At 46.9% G+C, this 16,916-nt stretch overlaps 1 protein-coding gene across 1 annotated transcript; it reads left to right on the top strand.

Annotated features, from left to right (window-relative positions):
- Nucleotides 1-7,371: 7,371 nt before the first annotated feature.
- MAT2A (methionine adenosyltransferase 2A) lies at nucleotides 7,372-13,959 on the top strand. The gene is made up of 9 exons (XM_059659287.1): nucleotides 7,372-7,606; nucleotides 9,623-9,700; nucleotides 9,792-9,914; nucleotides 10,300-10,412; nucleotides 10,498-10,641; nucleotides 10,809-11,027; nucleotides 11,243-11,425; nucleotides 11,556-11,689; nucleotides 12,345-13,959. The coding sequence occupies exons 1-9, from the start codon at nucleotides 7,516-7,518 to the stop codon at nucleotides 12,445-12,447; spliced, it is 1,188 nt and encodes a 395-aa protein (XP_059515270.1). The 5' UTR covers nucleotides 7,372-7,515; the 3' UTR covers nucleotides 12,448-13,959.
- The last annotated feature ends 2,957 nt before the right edge of the window (nucleotides 13,960-16,916 follow it).

The following is a 16,916-nucleotide window of genomic DNA, read 5'->3' as shown; positions in this document are numbered from 1 at the left end:
CACAAAACTGTAAACTTAAAAATGGTTTAAACAGTAAATTTTGTGTTTGTGTTTACTTTACCACAATAAAAAGAATCAGAATGATTACTATCCTACATAGTATCCTGAAGAAATGGTCATGACAATTTTTAAGAGAAAAATCTACATTTTGGGTAAAATGTGTGTTTGGGTGTGTGTATACAAGTTCATAGAAAAAGGTATACAAGAATACAAACTAAAGTTTATTACCTCAGGGAGCATGGTATACTAGTATTTATTATTTGACTTGTAACAAGGAACATGCATTTAGAGCTCAGACCAAGGCTCATGTCCTAGTTCCACTACTGATCTGACATGTGAATTACATGTTAGTTTCTTCATTTGTAAAACAGTAAAAGAATAGTACCTGCCTAATTAGAATTGTTATGAGGTATAAATATTAGAAGAGTGCCTATAACAATAAGTTATATTGTCATCCTATTGTCTCCTTCAGAGTCTTCCTTGTATCCTATGCATTCTTCCACCCCTCACTACTTTGTTGGGATCAACAAAAGATTTGATTAAGTACCAGGAGAGGAAAGCAGAGAAAAACAAATTACAAGAAGTCTAAAGTTGAGTGGATTCATAGTACTTGTTTCAGATCCACTAGAACTAGCTTGCTTTTGAGGCTGAGATGCTTCTGAGGCCCTTATGGATTGGTACAATTTTAGAGCTATCTGGCCCATATTTCTTTCTGCTTGGCCTGTATTCACATAGAAGGTACTCTTACAACTAATAGCTTAGGAGCTTTCTTCTGAGCATCTCCACACCTTCACTATTGCTCGGTGATATATCCAGTATCTTCCTCTTCTCTTATTCCTAATCAACAGCTTCTTGCAATGCAAATGCTTTCTCTTACTAACTAGAACTTTCTCCTTGATGGCAGACAGCTAAGACCTGGAGTTGTTATATTTGAGTTGAAAACACGTTTATCCAATCCCAACCTGGCCTCTTTCATAGGACTATTGCCACATTAATGTTACTTGGGTTGAGAAATCTGGTCTTTCAGGCAGTGATTAGATTTTTCCTATGTGTTTTACATTTCACATTCAACAAATATCATTAATGTTAAATATGAAATAAACCAGTAACTTCTCCTGGTTTATTTTACTCTAAGGACACTAATGTATGGAATAAAAAATCATATTCCTGCCCTGCTGGTGTGGCTCAGTGGTTTAGCATCAACCTATGAACTAGAAGGTCACAGTTTGATTCCCAGTCAGGGCACATGCCTGAGTTTCGGGCTCAATCCCCAGTAGGGGGTGTGCAGGAGGCAGCTGATCAATGATTCTCTCTCATCATTGATGTTTCGCCCCCCCTTCCTCTCTCTGAAATCAATGAAAATATAGTAAAACAAACAAAAAAGAAATTGGATTCCTTGCAGAATAGGATGGTGATGAGCTTCCCTGTTAGTAAAAAGCTCTCAATTAATGCTTGTGACTAAAACCAAGCAGTAGCTCTTTTCACTGATTTCACATGATCTCCAGTGTTTCTCATCTCAGGTCCTTCTTCCATCTCTTATATATATTTACTAGAGGCCCAGTGCATGACATTCGTGCACTGGGGAGGGGGGGGTCCCTCAACCCTGCCTGCACCCTTTCCCAGTCCCGGAGCCCTCAGGGGATGTCCTACTGATGGCTTATGCCCGCTCCCCACAGGATCCTTAGCGCTGCCTTGGAGGCGGGCTGCTGCGCTCCCAGCCTTCAGCCTGGCTTGTGGCTGAGCAGCGCTCCCCTTGTGGGAGCGCACTGACCACCAGGGGGCAGCTCCTGCATTGAGTATCTGCCTCCTGGTGGTCAGTGTACATCATAGCAACTGGTTATTCCTCCATTTGGTTGATTTGCATATTACCCTTTTATTATATAGGACTAGAGGCACTGGTGGTGGGGGGTGTCCCTCAGCCCCACTGTGCCCTCACAGTCTGGGACCCCTCGGGAGATAACGACCTGCTGGCTTAGGCCTGCTCCCGGGTGGCAGAGGGCAGGCCCAATCCCTAGGTGCAGCCCCTGGTAGGGCTCAGAGCAGGGCCAATTGGGGAGTTGGGGCGCCGCCCCGTCATGCACAGAGCAGGGTGGATCGGGAGGTTGCGATGCCACCCTCAGTCACGCTCAGGGTAGGGCCGATTGGGGGGTTGGGGCGCCACCCCCTGTCACACTCAAGGCAGGGTCGATGGGGAGGTTGCGGCGCCACCCCGTCATGCACAGAGCTGGGCCGATCAGGGGGTTGGGGCGCTGGCCCCTGTCATGCTGCTCCAGGGGCCAGGAGGCCTCACGGCTCTGCTGATCCCAGTGCTGGGAGGCCTCACGGCTCCGCTTGACACCGGGGCAGTGAGAGCTCTCGGCTCAGCTGATCCCGGTGCTGGGAGGCCTCACTGCTCCACTGATCCAGGTGCTGGGAGGCCTCGCTGCTCCGCTGATCCCGGTGCTGGGAGGCTCCGCTGATCCTGGTGCCAGGAGGCCTCGGGGCTCTGCTAATCCTGGGGCATGAGGCCTCACAGCTCCACTGATCCTGGTGCTGGGAGGCATATTACCCTTTTACTATATAGGATAGAGGCCTGGTGCATGGGTGGGGGCCAGATGGTTTGCCCTGAAGGGTGTCCTGGATCAGGGTGGGGGTCCCGCTTGGGTGCCTGGCCAGCCTGGATGAAGGGATGATGGCTATTTGCAGCTGGTCACACCCTCTTCAGGGTGAGGGTCCCCAATGGGGTGCCTGGCCAGACTGGGTGAGGGGGTGAGGACCGTTTTCAGGCTGGCAGGTAACTGAAGCTCCCAACCCCTCCTTTTTTACTTTTTTCTTTTTTTATTCTGGGATTTATTTACCTTCTATGGCTGTCACTGGAACTGAGAGCCGGCTTTAGCTCTGAGGCTCAGCTCCAGCTCTGAGGCCTCGGCTGCTGAAAGCAGGTATCTGGGTTTGTTTGGGTTCTATAATCGAAACTCTGTTGCAACTCCAGCTTGGCCGGCTGGCTGAAAGCATGGGGTTTGTTTAGCGTCTATAATTGCAACATAGTTGCTTAGAGTGCAAGCTCAGAGCCCAGCAGCGGCAGGCGGGGAACCTTGGCTTCCTCCTTCACTGGAGCGAGCAAGCCTCCTGTTTGCTTCAGCTGCCTGGCTGCCGGCCACCATCTTGGTTGGCAGTTAATTTGCATATTGCCCTGATTAGCCAATGGGAAGCATGTCCGAGGTACAGTTAATTACCATGTTTGTCTATTATTAGATAGGATTCTTTCTTCTCATCTCCTTTCCTTCCTCTCCCTCTCCTTCTTAAGCACCTTCTGTGTGTCAGGCACTCAGCAACAAAGATTGAGCAAAACTGACCAACTTCTAATTGTCATGGGGTTTACACACGTAATGGGAATTGAGACATTCATTAAATAATCACCAAATCTGTAATTTCAAACAGCACTTAGTGCCACATAGGAAAACAGAATCCTGTGAGAAACCTGTGTTTGTATAGACTTCATCCAGGAAATGGCAACTGAGTTGGGGTAGTGTGGACGAAAGGGACCACATGCTAACCTGACCAGCTCAGGGAAGGCCTGCATGGTGGTCTTGCAAACTCAAAGACCTAAAGTAACCACAAAGGATGGTCTAAAATTAAACTTTAACTAAGAGCAGTTATGGAGGGTAGTTACGTCCTAGGCCAGTATCCTCACTGACAAGGTCAACCTTTACCTTAACTGAGCCTCTCTGTCTTTTTGTATCTATGATAACATATCCTTGAAATGTCTGGGTAACTTGTAACTTCCCTTTTTCCAGACCTCTTGGGGCACAACCCAATGTGCCTAGGCGCCAGGACAGATACCAGAAATTCCTTCATTGTTATTGTTACCATACTAATGGTTGGCTGTTAACTATCCTGCACCCACTTAAGTATGTGTCTATTTTATTTTTTAATCCAATCCCAGGGTCCTCCCCCACACACACACACACCCCGTTTTGTCTCCCCCCCTCACCTCTTTGCTCCCCCACCCCCCTGCCCCTGCCTCTCTAATCTATCAGCAATGGATTTCATGTAACCCACCTACATCCCCTCCTTTGATTGCAATGTATAAAAATAGATGAAAGACCGCCATTCTCTGGAGCATTATCCCAATCTGTTGAGATACTGCTTCCCAGCAATTGTGGACAGGTTGGCTCAAGTAAACTCACAAAAATTCTTTATAGGTTTGAATGTTTTTACGTTAATAGTAGGAAGGATGAGGAGGAGTTAGCTAGGCATGTTCTCCCTTTTAGAGCTCCAAGTGGGCAGAGACCAGGACTGTCATAGCACTCTTAGGGGCAAAAATAGAATATTGGGACTAGCTATGGTTATGGGAAATATTAATCATGCTCTGTTAACCATGATTGCCTTGTGCTGGTTAAAGAAAGGACATTCTGACCTGGCTGAGAGTTCTATGCCCCTGGGACCTGGGAGTCAACTTTGGACCTGGGAGTCAACCTTGTAACGTGGTCCATTCTCAAGGAAAGATTAACAACCTTCTGCCCAAACAATGGAGTCCCACCCTAGCCTCCTACTTCCCCATGCCTGTAATCCATATTTCCCCCATGTAATCTTTGTCTTACCCTATATAAGCAGCTGGCTTATGGGAGGGGCTGTAGAGCAGATTTTTGTGGGTGACCTGCTGCTCTCCCATAGTGCCGACAGTATTGGAATAAATGCTCATATAAGATTCAACCCTGTCTCTGCTTAATTGGCTCAAGTAGTGACAGGCAGTCCAGACCCATTGATTACCCAGTTACAGCACCAGTCCCTGGGTCTGCCTGACAGGAGATACTCATAAATATTTGTGAAAAGGAACAATGTGAAAAATATAAAATCTGTTTTGATACTAATCAATTAATGCATTTGACTGGTACTAATTAAAAGAAATCCAAAGACAGAGAAACAGCGATCAGACTGTCAAACCTCAGAGGGGAAGTAGGGGAGGGTGGGGGTACAGGGAAGAGATCAACCAAAGGACTTGTATGCATGCATATAAGGCAAACCAATGGACATGGACAACAGGGGGATGAGAACATGAGTGTGGGGGCGGGGGGAGGTTGGGAGTTCATGGGGGGATGAGGACACATTTGTAATACCTTAACTAATAAAGAAATTAAAAAAAAAAAAAGAAATCCAAAGTACAAGACAGGACACAATGGCACAAGATGAGGATGAAGAAATAGCAGCTAAAGCATATTCAGGCCTTTCAGGGTATTGCAGAGATTTTAGTCTTTATCCCAACAGCAATTGGAAGCAACTGAAGGGTTATTTAGCACAGCTAACATTTAAAAAATACCTATTATGTGTTAGATACTATACTAAAGATTATACTTGCATGATTTTATCTACTCCTTTAAGCAATCATGTTATTATCCCAACTTTACAGACTGAGGACACTGAGGTATAGAAATAAGTGGCAGGGGCTGAACTCCAAAACCCCTACTCTTAACCAGGATATATTACACGTTATGAGCAAGAAAGAATAGGTAGGCAAGTATGAACAGCTGATTCTAATCTCCTTGGCAGGAACAGCCCCACCGTGGAGTTGGTAGCATAGAGGCATCAGGGTTTAATGAGCTAATCATTGAATGTAACTAATCCCTTTTGTTCTGACTCCATATTAATCAAATAATCTTGTAATTATATTCTGGCTTCCCGTATAGATTTTTCTTCTGGGAGATAATGCACTGACCAGCCTACACATGCGATGTGCTCCAGTTGGCAATTTTATTCCTCATTGTAAGTTAATAAACGGGCATTCTGCTTTTTTAAAAAAATGGTGAAATACACTAAACAAAAAAAAGAAAGAAATCTTAAAAATTATTTTTCCGTGAAGCTAGTCTGAAACATAAAAACCAACAGATGAAATAACATATACAGTCTCTCTTTCCTGTTGCCTGCTTGGCGCGGCGAGCACGGATGCGGCCGTGAAGTCCCGGGATGAGCCCTCGCTCGGCCTTTGTCAAAGCTCAGAGGCGCAGCCCAGATGTTCCCATTGTTTCCCAATCGGCAAACTCTTCTCCCGCCGCGCGCGGTGGGGAGGGCTGCTCGGCACAATCGACCGGATTCTCCGCGGAGCGGCAGCTGGGGGCTGCCCCCGCGGGTCTCCTTCGCGCCCTCGGGGCCGGCGGGCGCCCGGTGCCACCGGGAAACCCGAGGTGAATGCACTCGCCTCGGGGCCACGGCCCGAGGCGACGGGGCGCCCGCCTTCCTTCCCCCTTTGCGGGCTCCTTCCTCACGGGGACTCTGCTCCCGACGCCTCGTTGGCTCAAGTTCTGCTTTTTTCTTCTCTCCCTAAAATTCCTTTAATGAGCAAAACTGGGACAATCGCATGCGGGCGTTTCTAAAGTGAAAGCTTCCCGGAACGGACCCCTCTCACCTCGTCAAGGGGGCTGCTTAGTCAATCACACACAAAGGCTTTCCCCCAAGAAAAATGCCAGCAGTCCCCGGAACAGAATACTGACAGGGCCTTCTCGGCAGCGACCCCACCTCCCCTCCAGGAAAAGAACAAAAAAAAGACGTAGGAAAAGGCAGCCGGTGCGAGGTCAGCCGCGCGAGGGGCCTCGTTCCTCGGAGGGAGAAGCAGCCGGAACTGAGGGGTCCCCAAAGGGAAGGAAGGGCCTCTCTCAGGAACCTGCGCGCGGGGCGCGGGAGGAGGGCTGCCGTCGTTAACACGTTACGAGGACAGAACTTTCACTATTCTGCTTTTCCGCCATTTTCACCTCGGAGGCTTTCACCAAGAAAGCACTGACAGGAATACATCGTTCTCGCAAGAAAATAAACCAAAAAAACTAGCAAACCCGGGCGTCCCCCTCAGGCTGGCCGGCCGGCCGCGGCACGCCAGGCGGGGTGAGGAAGGCGGTGCGGAGACGCCGCGGGCCGCCAAGATGGCCACCGTCGCGGGGCCGGGGGCCGCACGCGCGGCCTGCCACCCGGGCATCCGGATGCGGGGCGGCCGGGGACCCACGGGCCAGGGCCAGGGCCAGGGCACAAAAACTCCACGATTCCCACCGCCACCGCTGGGGGACGCGACTCCGCGGACCGAAAGCCCGGTCAACGGTCGGCAGGGAGGTGCCATGTCGGCGCGCAGGGGAGCGGCCCCACACATTCCGGGTCCCCTTCCTCCCACATCGCACAGGAAGGGCACGACGACCCCGCACACTCGGGCTCCCGCTTACGCCTCATCACGAGTGCTTCCTGCGGCTAGTGCTCGCCGGGGGGGAGCCTCACAGGGTGGTTCAGCCCGAGCGGCCCGCGCGCGCCGCCCCCCGCGCGAGTGGTGCAAAGGCGCGCGACGCCGAGGGGCGGGGCCGAGCCGGGCGCGCGCGCGCGCGCGCGCGGGGAGCTCGGGTATATAAGCCTTGGGCCGTGCTGCCCGCCACCCAGTTCGCTCCGCACCGCCGGTCTGCGCCCAGTGGAACTCTGCCTTCTGCTTGCGCACTTCGCGGTCGTCGCCGCACCGCTCCTCTCTCGCCTTCCTCAGCGTCGCGGTCACTCACCACCATCACCACCATGAACGGGCAGCTCAACGGCTTCCACGATGCGTTCATCGAGGAGGGCACCTTCCTCTTCACCTCGGAGTCTGTGGGCGAAGGACACTCCGGTGAGGCGACCGGGCCTGGCGCGGAGGGAGGGCGGGTCGTGGGGCCGGGCCGGACCCGCAGACAGCGGCTCCGCTCCCACACTGGTTGCCCTCGCTCGCCGGGCGGTGAAAAGAGCGGCGGCTGCGCGCCTTCCTCGTGGCGCCGCCGGTGCCCAGCGCGTGTACGCCGCTCCCCTCCCCTCCCCCGCCCCGCTGCTTCCTCCCTCTTACCCGGGCGCGCGCTCCGGCTTGGAGAAGACTCCAGAAAACGAGAGGGCGGGGGGCGGGGGCCGTGGCCGCTCGTGCTCTACCCGGTGAGGGCACTATTTCCTCCTATTCGCCATCCCGATAGCGCACAGTGGGCGTCCCGCCCGGAGCGCGCGCGCCCGCCCGGCCCTCGGGAGCGCGCGCCCCGCATTGCAGCCGCGACCACGTGTCCGCCGCGTGTGGCATCTGGGACTGGGGAGCGGCCGGGCGGCCTGGGCGCCTGCCCCTGGGGACGCTTTCTCTCCGGTGAATTCCTGGCCTGGGGTCGCTGCTCACGGAGAAGGCGGACTTGCCCTTAGGCAGCATGTGGTCTCCCCTTCGAGGCAACCGTCTCCAAGTAAAGACGGCGTGCGCTGAAGGTTCGCCTTATTTGGGCCCGTCTGAGAAGGAGGGGAAGCACAAATGAAGCGCAAGCTGCCATTGCGTTGTCAAGTACCTGGGGTGCCGACCGTTAGGAGGGCTTTACTTAAGGCTTCCTTCCCTGGCTTTGTCCGCTGGTCCGCCATTACGGGGATCAGTTTACAGGTGAGCCAGGGAGGCTGTTTCAGGGTTCTTGCCATCAGTACCCAGAAACATCACCTGGTAACGATTATTGTTTTGCTGGACGACTTCTGCCCTTAGGTCGACCACCATGCCTAGTTCTCTAGTGTGATGGTTTCAGGGTCCATTTCTGTCGTGCCTTTAAGTTCCACAAGCACCACCTGGTAGAGAGAGGACAGAACCCAAGGTCCTGGAGAGAGAAGGTCAGGTGGCTTAATCATTTCAGTCACAAGCTTTTCTAAGTTTGCAGATGAAGCCGTGAGCTTTTGGCTTGACTGGCGTGTACATTTTGCATTGTTACAGAAAATTCAGGGAAGTGGCATGGGGGTATTCTGTACCCCCCTCTCCCGGTTTTTAGTATAGAGGAGAAATTCAACAAGGATTCAGAATACACATTTCGGCATTTCCCAGTCTGTTCAGCTCTTGTTCCTGGACCACTCATAATAATATGAAATACTTTGCCATTTTATTCCCTTTGTCCCTTGCTTTCATTGTTTAACTCTTTAGTTGACATTATTTCTCATTGCCCTAACTGGTGTTCCTCAGGATCAGAGAAAAATTGATAAACAATTCACCTTTTCTGGTTGGTTGGATTTACAATGCAAACTTTACATTTTGGGAATAAAATAAGTATTGTTTGAAAAATGAAAATCAGTACTCCAAAGCTCTTTCCTACATTTGCCTGTGGATTTGAAGATAAATGACTTTATTAATGCTTTTACTTGATTAATCTCAATAATGTGGCTATTCTATTTAACAATGGAATTTATTTTGCTTGGGAACTTAATTTCTCAAAATGTCTGAGTGTACTGGAGAGACAGGACTGGCATCGGGTATAAAGTACATATGCAGTAATGAGTTTAAATGTATTAAAACATGCTGGATATTCTGCTGGCTTATCTGAATTGGTGAGCTTGTGGTACAGCTATATTAAGACCATGGTGTCAAGTTTTCAAGTAACATGTAACATTACATCCAGCATTTATTCTTCAGGCCAATGGCTTCTGGTAAAACAGTGCTGTAATTATACAGCAGTTAAGATCTCCATATTTGGAATGCTACTGAATTGGATACTTGAAAATGTTTAAATTGATAAGTCTTATGTAGGTTCCTACCACAATTATAAGGAAGCTCTAGCAGAGGTCTTTACAGCTGTGGGTGGGTTATAAGGAAGGGGGCATGACATATATTAACAGTAAAAGAAATTGAGCTAGGATTTTTTTTTTCCAGATAAGATTTGTGACCAGATCAGTGATGCTGTCCTTGATGCTCACCTTCTGCAGGATCCTGATGCCAAAGTGGCTTGTGGTAGGTTCACCGTATTGCTTCTGATGAGAGTTAGCAATATGAAAATTACTTTGTAAAAGTGATGTTGGAGTGTAAACCTCTCTTTTATTAGAAACTGTTGCTAAAACTGGAATGATCCTTCTTGCTGGGGAAATCACATCCAGAGCTGCTATTGACTACCAGAAGGTGGTTCGTGAAACCATTAAACACATTGGATATGATGATTCTTCCAAAGGTATGTTTTAATGAGTTGGCTTTTCTAAGCTCATTTTTCCAAATATTTTCTTCAACCCTCTCTAGCTCTATTTTCTAGGGTGTTTCTGTTAATCTTTAACTCCAGTTATACAGTTTTACTATCCTTTGGTTCCAGCTCTACTCCATTCTCCAAAAGTACTAACTTTTAAGTATATTTGATATCTTTAGTAGTGCAGGCGACTCTTTAACAACACAGGGGTTTAGGGCACTGACCTGACGGCTGACACCAGGCCCCCCAACCCCAAACAATTACCCTACATACAGCCAAGTGGCAGATGTATATTATTCAGGGGTCAACTGTGTGTATGGGCTTTTTTTTTTTTTTTTTTTTTTTTTTTTTTAAATAAGGTTTGCTTTTGTTACAGGGTTTGACTACAAGACTTGTAATGTGCTAGTGGCCTTGGAGCAACAGTCACCAGATATTGCTCAAGGTGTTCACCTTGACCGGAACGAGGAAGACATTGGTGCAGGAGATCAGGTATTGGGATAGACATTATTTGCATCTCTTCTAGCATTAAATTCTGAGGCTTGGATTGATGACATTGGTGACTTTACTTTTTTAGGGTTTGATGTTTGGCTATGCCACTGATGAAACTGAGGAATGCATGCCTTTAACCATAGTCTTAGCACACAAGCTCAATGCCAAACTGGCTGAACTGCGCCGTAATGGCACTTTACCTTGGTTACGCCCAGATTCTAAGACTCAAGTAAGTGATGACACATGCATATTACACTGGCCTGAATATTAGTGATGTTTGATTAAAGCTAATTTAAAAAAGAATAGCATTTGTCTTTTGTTACTTAGGGTAGAGAACCAAAAACAAAAACTATTGTTCAGTAGACTGATAATCTGATGACCTGTGTTGCCTTCAAGGTGACTGTGCAGTACATGCAGGATCGAGGTGCTGTGATTCCCATCAGAGTCCATACAATCGTTATATCTGTTCAACATGATGAAGAAGTTTGTCTTGATGAGATGAGGGATGCCCTGAAGGAGAAAGTCATCAAAGCCGTTGTACCTGCAAAATACCTTGATGAGGATACAATCTATCATCTGCAGCCAAGTGGCAGATTTGTTATTGGTGGGCCTCAGGTAAGGCATTAATGTCAATCCCGTTTATTTTTTTGTGATGGTTACTTGTAAAAATTTGGCTCCTGCCACCTTATTTCTAGGTTTTTGAGTCCTATATGTGAGTCTTCTGAGGATATTTGTTGAGTGATACAGAATATGCATTTAACAAAGTTCATCTAGGACCACTTACTGGAAAGGGGAAGGCATAAAGTGACTTAAATCTTTTGTAATTTCAGGGCGATGCTGGTTTAACTGGTCGGAAAATCATTGTGGATACTTATGGCGGTTGGGGAGCTCATGGAGGAGGTGCCTTTTCAGGAAAGGATTATACCAAGGTGGACCGTTCTGCGGCTTATGCTGCTCGTTGGGTGGCAAAATCCCTTGTTAAAGAAGGTCTATGCAGAAGGGTTCTTGTGCAGGTATATACTCTTTTTTTATACAATGAGTGATTAAAAGGCATGTTAGCGGGAGGGCGCCCTCAGTAGTTATCTACTTCTTTTATACAAGTGTGTAAGTTTTCTGATGACTGTTATATTTGAATCCTCTTAGGTCTCTTATGCTATTGGAGTTTCTCACCCATTGTCTATCTCCATTTTCCATTATGGCACTTCTCAGAAGAGTGAGAGAGAGCTATTAGAGATTGTGAAGAAGAATTTTGACCTCCGCCCTGGGGTCATTGTCAGGTAAAGACGGTAAAGCCTATTGCTAGTGAAAAATATTAAGGGTGTGGGTGTGTGTATATTAGAGATATATTTTAATCTGAGATGGTGAAGAAAGACTACTCAGGCGGGGGAATATTTTAATTCCTAGAATATGTTGGTGTTATCTTTTGAGTTGCCTTTAGGAAAGGCTTATATTTAAAAAAATCCAAAAGTATAGTGCTCCATGGTTTAACCACCCTAGAGAATCCTCCATACTTGGTACTGGGCTTTGTGCTCATCTTACCTAAGAATGTTTACTTCAAAGAAATGAGTACAGATGAATGGGATACTCAAGGTTATTGATAAAATAACCATGGTAGGGGGTGGGCATGGGACTTTGGTAAGTATTCCATGATCTCAGGTGAGCTTTTGATACTTGGAATTTCTCAGAATAACGACAAGTTTTCATATTTGTTGAGCCAGGGACCGAAAAACAAGAACTTTAGTTACTAATAAGGACTGTGCAAGGAGTTTGGACACCAGGGAAGTAACAAACACTTTTGCCACAAACTTTTTTCCTAGCATACACCAGAGAACTGAACTCATTTGCCAGGAGTCTTGAAAATGAGTCTTGCTGATTATTTTGCTTACTTTTAATTAATTGCTACATATTAAGTTACGGACTTGTATATTCCAGGGATCTGGATCTGAAGAAGCCAATTTATCAGAGGACTGCAGCCTATGGCCACTTTGGTAGGGACAGCTTCCCATGGGAAGTGCCCAGAAAGCTTAAATATTAAAAGTGTTAGCCTTTTTTCCCCAGACTTGTTGGCGTAGGCTACAGAGAAGCCTTCAAGCTCTGAGGGAAAGGGCCCTTCTTCCTAAAATTTCCTGTCCTCTTTCAGCTCCTGATCAGTTGCAGTCACTCTAGTCAATGACATGAATTTTAGCTTGTGTGGGGGACTGTAAGTTCGCTTGCTATTCTGCCCCTAGGTTTTTTTTGTTCACCATTATAATGAATTTAGTGAGCATAGGTGATCCATGTAACTGCCTAGAAACAAATCAACAACACTGTAGTAAATAATGCTTTGAAATTGAACCTTTGTGCCCTATCATCCAACCCCTAAAATTCTAATTGCATTGACTTCCTCACCAAATGCTGAAAATGTCCTTGTAATGTGCACGTAAAGTACTAGTAGTTCCATTATAGCTTCTGTCTGGCAATGCCACAGCCCTGTCAGCATGAATTTGTAATGTTTCCAGCTCTATTATGGATGTGAAGCTTTTCCTTATCCTCCCTATAACATGATCCATTTCTAATTATGTAGCTTTTTGTCAGGGAGTGTTCCCTATTCAATCATTCTTGCATGTAACGCAAGTTCCAGATGGAGCTCTAGCCTGACGAAAAAAAAAAAAGGCAGTTACCATTAAACCATCTCCCTGGTGCTTATGCTCTTAATTGCCATCTCTTAAACAGCACCAAATCAAATCTCTCCACTTACTCAGCTGTCTTGGAGGACGTACGTAATAAGGTTTTATTTAGTAAACCAATCTTATGCATGGTTTCAGCACTAGCCAAACCACCAACTCCTAGCTCTAGAAAAACAGGCACTTGGCACCCTTGTGATATCATACAGAGAAGTCATAGGGCAGTACCTGAGGGTCTGTAGGTTGCACACTTTGGTACCAGATAACTTTTTTTTTTTTTTCTTTATAAGAAAGACTAAGTACTCCACACTGCACAATAATTCCTCCCAAGGTTTTAACTTTGTTTTGTTTTCAAAACCAGGTCCAATGAGCTTTCTGAACAGCTGGTGTAGCTACAGAGAAACCAGCTTCCTTCAGAGAGCAGTGCTTTTGGCGGGGAGGAGGAAAATCCCTTCATACTTGAACATTTTCTAATTGCTTATTTATTGTATTCTGGGGTATGGCGTAAGTACAGAGAAGCCATCACCTCAGATGGCAGCTTTTAAAAGTTTTTTTTTTTTCCTCAACACCATGATTCCTTTAATATGTTTCCAGCATTCCCAGGTAGGCCAAGGTGTCCTACAGAAAAACCTTGGGTTAGACCTACAGGGGTTCTGGCTGGTGTTAACAAGGGAGGGCAGAGCTGGTGCGGCTGGCCATGGAGAAAGCTGACTTGGCTGGTGTGGTACAGAGAAGCCAGCTTGTTTACATGCTTATTCCATGACTGCTTGCCCTAAGCAGAAAGTGCCTTTCAGGATCTATTTTTGGAGGTTTATTACGTATGTCTGGTTCTCAATTCCAACAGTTTAATGAAGATCTAAATAAAATGCTAGGTTCTACCTTAACTGTGTCCATCATTTTTTTAAGTGTTTGGTATGAATGTGATCTGAGAACATACTCTGACCTTGATTAACTAATTCTATCCATTGTTCAGGGCAATCATCTCAACCCTGACTGTAGGCATTTAATGTTTATAAACCCTACCTATCCCTAGCACTAAGGAAATTCAAGGTTAGGTTCTTAAAACACGGCCTTTTTTAGCCAATGACATGTGTCTCCTTATTACAGTAGCCATTGCTACACTGCCAGTGTTTTGCATTATCTAAGATTGAGGGCATAAAACTTAATATAAAACAGGCTCCATAATTGTTTTTTGTTTTTCATAAATGCAAACAGTCTCATCAGATTCCTATCAGCACAAACAGGTGTGCTAACAGGTCTTTAAAAGTGAAGTGGCCTACTGTAGACTTGGAAAGTGAGGGGATACCTGTATTAAGGAGGTAATGTTCAGTCTTGAAAATCTAAACCCATTTTCCAATAGGTGTTGGAGGCTGTAAGTTGAAGTTTCTAAACAGGAAACTGAAAAGCTCCATATTTTGGAACACTTAGATCAGTGGTCGGCAAACCACGGCTCGCGAGCCACATGTGGCTCTTCCACAAAATACCACGTGTGACACGCACGTACAGTGCACTTGAAACTTTGTGGCCCATGTGCAGAAGTCAGTTTTCGGAAATGAGATAGACGAAACAAGTATACAAGACAAGTGTGGATGGGAGAGTTGGAAGGGGTTGACCTCAGCAAACGTACCTTAATCAGATTAAAGACGTTTTTAGCAAAGACCAGCTTAGGAGTACCCTAATTAAGTTAATAATATACCTACCTATATAGTTTAAGTTTAAAAAATTTGGCTCTCAAGAAATTTCAATTGTACTGTCGATATTTGGCTCTGTTGACTAATGAGTTTGCCGACCACTGGCTTAGATAATGCACTGCTGCCTGAAGACCAGTAACTGTGGGCCAAATAAGGGTCTGAGGATGAGTGGACCCCTGCAGGCTGGACGGACAGCACCAGAGAAGTAACTGCCTTAGATTGTTTGCTAGGAAGATGCCAAAGGAAAGGTGCTTCTCCTGCTTTGGGGGAAAAGAATTTTAAAGATAGGAAGGCAGAGGAGCATGAGCCCAGGGAGAAGAGTAGGAGCAAAGGCATGCAACAGGGTGGTTGAGAAAGTATGAAATATAGAAGAGAATGTCAGTTTATTTGCCTTTCTATAAAGTTTCAAAAAGGGTGACATGGATTGGACAGGAGATCCAAATGCTGGTCATAGAATACTAAAATGCCTCTGGCTAAAAGGACATTGACAACCCATTCCCAAAACAGCCACAGTTGCATAGGTCCTGATTCCTAAAATCTGAATAACCCAGATTTATTCCATTGAACAATGTTTACCAGTGTTAAGATGACCACCCTTGCCCTGACTGGTTTGGCTCAGTGGATAGAGTGTTAGCCTGTGGGCTGAAGGGTCCCAGGTTCAATTCCGGTCAAGGGCAAGTACCTTGGTTGTGGGCACATCCCCAGGAGTGGGTGTGCAGGAGGCAGCTGATCGATGTTTCGCTCATGGATGTTTCTAACCCTCTCCTTTCCTGTCTAAAAGATAAAATATATTTTTTTAAAAAGATGACCACCCTTTCTCTCTGTCCCATCCTCCCAGCACTTTCACTGGGAAAACAGTCACAGAGGTGGTACACTAAGTTTGGGAATAGCAGCACCCTTGTAAGTGTCCCCTCGCAAAGTGAAGGAGAAAGAGCTGCTATTCTTACCAAAGGGGAGAAGGTGAACAGAAGACAGAACCTACTGGCAAAGGACACAGTGCTGAGGTACATTGTGTCGCTTGTGCAGTTCCCCCACACCATTCTTGCTCCATACCTGTGGTGCCCTGGCTGGTGTTGCTCAATGGCTAGTGGGTTGGCCCACGCACACCAAAGGGTCAAGACTGATTCCCAGGAACGTACCTGGCTGGGTTGCAGGTTCCATAGGGAGGCAACCAATTATTTCTGTTTCTCCCCTCCCTCCCACTCTTTAGACCCACGGTCACCAACTGGTGGTCCGTGAGGTCCAAAAGGTTGGTGACCACTGCTCTAGACATCAATTCTAGGGAGGCAACCAATCATTTCTCTTGTTTCCCCTCTCACTCCCACTCTAAATTTGGGTGAGGATTTAAAAACAAAACAAAAAAAGACCCTGTGGCACAGCCATTGCATATAATGCCTTGTATGAATCAAAGGGACTTGCTGCCAGGCCCCACTTGGCCCAACCTGTACGTCTTCATGGTAGCCCTGCTCTGATCTCCCTATAGCAGAGGAGATGAAATTAATAGGTTTAAGAAATAAGAGGTAGAACTGATAGCACTTGAAATTATAAGAAATGTGAGGAAAAGACAAGACTGATGACTCAAAGGTGAAAAAAAATATAGTTGCCATCTATATATATAAAAGGCTAAATGACCATTCCATCATCTGACTGGCCAGTAGGTATGATGTGCACGGACCACCAGGGGGCAGATGCTCAATGCATCTATATATATAAAAGGCTAAATGACCGATCATCCGACTGGCCAGGAGGTATGATGTGCACGGACCACCAGGGGGCAGATGCTCAATGCAGGAGCTGCCAAGCTTCGGTGACTTGGCAGCAGCGGTTCTCGAGTGATGCACCCCAGAACCAGAGAGGAGGGAGCCCAGTTTCTCCCAGGGCCACACGATTCCACCTTTGGCAGTGGGTTATGTTGTTGCTGGGCACTGTCAGCCCCAAATCTGGTTTACTGCCAAGCTGCGGTAACCGCAGACACCCTTCAAGCAGTGGTGCTGCCCCAGGTGCGGCAGGCTGGGGAAAGACAGAGAGGTTGGCTCCAGGGCGTGTCCGGCCCATCTCACCAGTCCTTCCCGCCAGCCACCTTCTAATCAATTTCCTTTCAATGTGCACAAATCTGCCACTAGCTCACTAATAAAGGAAAAGCAGGTCTT

The sequence above is a fragment of the Myotis daubentonii genome, chromosome 12 (assembly GCF_963259705.1).
Source record: "Myotis daubentonii chromosome 12, mMyoDau2.1, whole genome shotgun sequence".
Classification (NCBI taxonomy): Eukaryota; Metazoa; Chordata; class Mammalia; order Chiroptera; family Vespertilionidae; genus Myotis; species Myotis daubentonii.
This window is presented reverse-complemented; position numbering and strand designations above follow the sequence as displayed.

What these genes read in the sequence shown, in the direction of transcription:
- MAT2A (XM_059659287.1), top strand. Translation starts at nt 7,516, where the DNA reads ATGAACGGGCAGCTCAACGGCTTCCACGATGCGTTCATCGAGGAGGGC. An exon ending in ACATTGGTGCAGGAGATCAG is followed by an intron (nt 10,413 to 10,497) that starts GTATTGGGATAG and finishes TTACTTTTTTAG; the next exon opens with GGTTTGATGTTTGGCTATGC. An exon ending in CGCCCTGGGGTCATTGTCAG is followed by an intron (nt 11,690 to 12,344) that starts GTAAAGACGGTA and finishes TGTATATTCCAG; the next exon opens with GGATCTGGATCTGAAGAAGC.